Genomic DNA, 5,580 nt, shown 5'->3' with positions numbered 1-5,580 from the left:
TTTATATATTTGCACATGTTTAATTCCAATTTTGATCATGTTTCCCCAAACAAGGTTTTTATGAGCTTTATGATATTTTTCCATCTTATGCATGATTTATTTCTCATTATGTGAATTTGGTCTTGTAGGGCACTAATGGGTTCATGATTCAAGTGGAGGCATGGTTCACTTAATCAAATGAAGCCCAAAACCCTAACTGACCCCAAATTGAGCTTGGATTCGAGTCAAACCCCAGCTGGACCAAACCCTAGGTATAAAAGGGAATTTTTGGCACGGTGAACAGTGAGCTCGCTACTGTTCATCGTGCCGTTTCTCTTTCGACGGCGCGACGCAGCTCCCTCCTTTCTTCCAGAGCTTCAAACAAGCTTGTCCTCACCGACGTGGAGTTCCTCAACCTCCGACGATCAGATTCCGACCATCGGTTCTCATCAACGAGTTGATTTGGCGTGCGGCGAACTGTAGCGGCGAGCTGCGATTTTCAGCTCAGACCAGCGGCGTTCTTCTGGTCTGAGTTTCCATTCCTTCACGGGATCAGTGGCGGTGGTCCTCCAGTGATTCTGAACCATTTCCGACAGCATTTCAACGTTTCCAGCTTTCTTCATCAGCTCGCGACGCCATTTCCAGAAAACGCAACAGAGAACAATTTCAGAAACTGACCTTCCTGAAATTTTGTGAGCTAATGCAAGGAAATCTGAGTAGTCTTGAAGCTTGAGAACTCCAGATCGATTTCTGTTGGAGTGTTCTCTGCAGATTCCTTGTGTGACGGCAAGGAGAAGACAAGTTTGGTTTAAGATTTGGTGTAGGGATGTTTAGATTTCTTCCAGTTCGTTTCTTAGCTTAGTTTTTCTTGTTCCTGAAAATTTTGTCTCTAAATCTGGTAGTTCACAGCTTAGATTTATTTGTAGTTTCATTTTCTGCAAGAATTTGTTCTTTTAGTTTTGTTTTGTTTTGTTCTACTGTGCAGGAAGTCACTGCTGCAATTTCGTTCTTATATCTGTGTTTAGCAATTTTTGTTTTAGCTCTTTGTTAGTTGTTAAGTTAGTTAGCTTAATAGAGAATTAAATTTCTAGAGTGATCAGTTAGGTGTTGAGTAAACTCTTGATAGTTTTCTATTTCACAATGTGCAGATAACAATGCTGCGTTTTGGTTTTCAGAAGGGAAGTTAGTTGGATAAGTAGATTGAGTGTGTTTTTAATTCCTGTTTGTTTAGATTAGACCTTTAATTGTTTTCAATTGATTTAGAGTCTGTAAGTTTTCATATTTGCAATCTGGTGAATTTAATCATGGTAGTTTGAATGGTAGAGTTGACCTCTTGTTAAGTCCGATTTGATTCCTACAGCAAATAATATGGTGTCTGCAAAATTTGTTTCTAGTTAATATTTCATTTTGCTATTAATCCCCGTTTCATAATTAGAAAACCCAAAAATAGAATTCTGAATCCAGGACAAGCATAGTGCTAGCATAATCCTCGGAAATTCGACTCGGGCCTTATACTAAAACATTTCTTTGTGTAGTTGTGGGTTTTCGATCATAATATTAATTTGGGAGTTTATTTGTGACATCTATTTAGATAGCTACCAAATTTTGGCGCCGTTGCCGGGGAATTTAAACTTTGCTAGAATTGTTTGTTTGTTTTGGATTGTGAATAATTTTCTCAGCTTTAGTTTGCTGATTTTTCTGATTTTATTGAATATCTACTGAATTTTGATTGTTTATTGGCTTGCATGACTAGGTCTTCCTTTGCAACATTGCTTGAACTTGACCCGGAGATTGAGAGAACCTTTTGGGCTTTAAGGAGACAAGCTAGGTCAGCAGCAACTTGTGAGAGAAGAATTTCAGAAATGGATAATCAGATAACAGAAGGGGATCGAACTATGAAAGAGCTTGCAGCACCAGATGTGGCTTATAAGTACTCATGTATCACTTATCCAGACTTGGCAGGAGATTTTGAACTCAGATCAGGACTTATTCATCTGCTTCCCAAATTTCAAGGGTAATCAGGAGAGGATCCCAACCGCCATCTACATGAATTCCATGTGGTTTGTTCTACCATGAAACCGCAGGGGATTTCAGAAGAAGACATTAAGTTGAGGGTCTTTCCATTCTCTTTGTCAGGAGCAGCAAAGGACTGGTTATATTGCCTTCCAGCTGGATACATTACTAGTTGGATTGATATGAAGAAAGCATTTTTGGAGAAATTTTTCCCAGCTTCTAGGACTGCAACTATCAGGAAGAGCATTTATGGTATTCAGCAAGTAGTGGGAGAGACTCTTTATGATTATTGGGAGAGATTCAAGAAGCTGTGTTCGAGTTGTCCATAACATCAAATTAGTGATCAGCTTCTTGTTCAGTACTTCTATGAGGGTCTACTTCCGATGGATAGAAGTATGATAAACGCAGCAGCTGGAGGAGCCTTGGTGAATAAGACTCCAAATCAAGCAAGAGAGCTAATTTCAAATATGGCAGAAAATTCACAGCAATTTGGGAGTAGAGCTCTTGGGACTAGAGTGGTTAATGAAACTCATTTGGTTTCGACTGAGCAACACGAAATCAGAAACAATTTGCAAGAATTGACCTCTCTAGTGAAGCAAATGGCATTGCAAAATTCTTGTCATGTTTCAAATTTTCCTTTACCAATGATGAAGTTGTGTGGAATTTGTTCAAGCCAAGATCACTCTTCGGATCATTGTCCTAATCTACATCAAGATGAATGCGTTGCAGTTATTTCAAGACCTCAATTTCAGCAACACAAATATGATCCTAACTCTTCAACTTATAATCCAGGATGGAGGGATCATCCTAATTTGAGGTATGGGAACACATTTTATCAGCAGCCACCACAAAATCAGATTGGACAGCCATCATTTCAGCATCAGCAGAATCAACATTATTTCCAGAACCATCCAGCAGTTCATTCTCAGCAAAATCAGCACTTCCAGCAGCCTCAATTTCAGCAAAATGTTAACCAAAATCAGCCATTTCAACCATTCCAGAATTTCCAGCATTCAAATGTTGCAATTCAGCCACGTTTTCAGAATTTACAGAATCAACAGAATCATTTTCAGCAAATTCAGCAACCTGTGCAGAATTTCCAGCAGCCAAGTAATGCAAATCAGCACCAATCTCAGCTTGCACTTCCATCTTCTACAAGTCCTAGATCAATACAACCTCAGCACAACTTTAGCAACTCGAAAATTGAAGATTTGATGCAGCAAATGATGCAACAGCAACAACACCAGCAAAGAACTGATACAACGCTGCAAAACATTGAAAGACAGATTGGGCAACTTGCTAGCAACATCAATCAAATGCAAAATCAAGGATCTGGACAATTACCTTCACAACCCACTCCAAATCCTAAGGGAAATGTGAGTGCATTAACTCTGCGAAGTGGTAAACAAATTTCAGATCCAAAACAGAATTGTCCGGTAGAAGCGCAGCAAAATTTTTCCAGACCAATTGCAGCTTCGAGTTCACAGAATTTCCAGAATTTTCTAGCAACTTCAGAGCAGCCAGATACTGCACAGCATGGGATTACTGGAGCTGATCAGCAACATTTCAATCAACCGGAAGCTTCAGATTCTGATCAAATTGATGGAGCAGATTTCGGCTTGGAATTTACTACAACAGCAGCTTTAAATTCAGCTCAAAATTCAGCACATAATCTGGGAAATTCTGGACAGAATCTGGACAGAAATCTAAACCAGCAAGGAGTTGAGCATTCTATTCCATTACCTTTCCCTCAAAGAAGTGTACAACCAAGGAAAGAGTTGGAGGAAGAAAAGGCTAAAGAATATCAAGAATTGGTGAAATTGTTCAGCAAGGTTGAAGTGAACGTTCCTTTGCTTACCATGATTAAGCAAATTCCAAAATATGCCAAATTCCTCAAGGATATTTGTGTGCACAAAAAGAAATTGAAGGGAAATGAATTGATAAGTATGGGAAAGAATGTTTCAGCATTACTTCAGCCAGTTCCTCAGAAGTGTGAAGATCCAGGAGTTTTCACCGTGCCTTGTGTGATAGGAGATTGTATCTTTGAGGATACGATGTTAGATCTTGGAGCTTCTATTAATGTGATGCCTAAATCAGTTTTTCAGTCATTAAGAATTGGACCTTTGCAGCCTACAGGTGTAGTGATTCAGTTGGCCAACCGTAGTCAAGCACACCCAGCAGGAGTGATTGAGGATGTATTGATAAAAGTGAGGGAGTTAATTTTTCCTGCAGATTTTTACATCTTAGATATGGAGGGTGATGTGCTTGCAAACAGGGCTTCGCTTATTCTGGGAAGTCCATTCTTGAAGACTGCTAGAACAAAGATAGATGTACATGCAGGAACTCTTTCTATGGAGATAGGAGACACAGTGGTTCGTTTCAGCATTTTTGAGGCTATGAAGCATCCTAGAGAGGATCATTCTATACTTAGCATGGATATATCGGAAGAGTTGGATGGCATGGATTTCTTGTCAGATATTGATTCAGATTTGGAGGTTTCTGATTTTGGTCAAGAGAATGAGATTGTTTCTTTGTTGGAGGAGATTTTAGAGGTGGAAGAAAGTGGTAGTTCAAGTGAATGTGTAGGGGATTGCTTAGGAGAAGCATTACCCCTAGGATCGCTCAGAGAGGAAGAATTATGCGTAGGGGATTGCTTAGGAGAAGCTCTACCCCTAGGATCGCCTACAGTTGACCAAACACAGGAGGAATTGAAGCCTTTGCCTTAGTATTTGAAATATGCGTATTTGGGAGAGAATCAGCAGCTACCTGTCATCATAGCTCAGAATTTAGAACCGGATCAGGAGGAACGATTGTTAGAGATTCTGAGACAGCATAAAAAGGCAATTGGATGGACTCTGGCAAACATTCCTGGGATCAGTCCTTCCATTTGTATGCATAAGATTCACTTAGAGGAGGATGTGAGGCCAGTGAGACAGCCACAGAGACGACTGAACCCATTGATTTTGGATGTTGTAAAGAAGGAGGTGACTAGACTCTTACAGGCAGGCATTATTTATCCGATTTCTGACAGCAAATGGGTAAGTCCCATCCACGTGGTTCCGAAGAAGTCAGGGGTGACAGTGGTAGCTAATGAAGAGAACGAGTTGGTTCCCACGAGAGTGAAGAATTCCTGGAGGGTATGTGTGGATTACAGGAAGCTAAACTAAGCAAGCAGGAAGGATCATTATCCACTACCTTTTATTGATCAGATGTTGGAGAGGCTGGCAGGTAAATCCCATTATTGTTTTCTTGACGGTTATACTGGTTATTTTCAGATTTGCATCGACCCAGAGGACCAGGAGAAGACTACCTTCACTTGCCCTTTTGGGACATTCGCATATCGTAGGATGCCATTTGGACTGTGTAACGCTCCAGGTACTTTTCAGCGATGCATGGTGAGTATTTTTGGTGATTTATTAGAACATTGCATGGAAGTATTCATGGATGATTTTTTCTGTTTATGGTTCTTCTTTTGATGCATGTTTGGAAAACTTGTCTCGAGTTTTGAGTAGATGTATCGACACAGATTTGGTTTTAAATTTTGAAAAGTGTCACTTTATGGTAGAGCATGGCATTGTTTTAGGTCAT

At 40.0% G+C, this 5,580-nt stretch overlaps 1 protein-coding gene across 1 annotated transcript; it reads left to right on the top strand.

Annotated features, from left to right (window-relative positions):
• The first annotated feature begins 275 nt into the window (after positions 1 to 275).
• LOC122047097 lies at positions 276 to 4,718 on the top strand. The gene is made up of 2 exons (XM_042608146.1): positions 276 to 799; positions 1,733 to 4,718. Exon 2 carries the CDS (start codon positions 2,376 to 2,378, stop codon positions 4,716 to 4,718), a length of 2,343 nt encoding a protein of 780 aa, XP_042464080.1. The 5' UTR covers positions 276 to 799; positions 1,733 to 2,375.
• Positions 4,719 to 5,580: the final 862 nt, after the last annotated feature.

Source organism: Zingiber officinale, chromosome 2B (assembly GCF_018446385.1).
Source record: "Zingiber officinale cultivar Zhangliang chromosome 2B, Zo_v1.1, whole genome shotgun sequence".
In the NCBI taxonomy this organism is placed as follows: Eukaryota; Viridiplantae; Streptophyta; class Magnoliopsida; order Zingiberales; family Zingiberaceae; genus Zingiber; species Zingiber officinale.
The sequence above is the reverse complement of the archived record's forward strand: the minus strand, read 5'-3'. Positions and strand labels throughout refer to the sequence as shown.

What these genes read in the sequence shown, in the direction of transcription:
- LOC122047097 (XM_042608146.1), top strand. Translation starts at nt 2,376, where the DNA reads ATGGATAGAAGTATGATAAACGCAGCAGCTGGAGGAGCCTTGGTGAAT.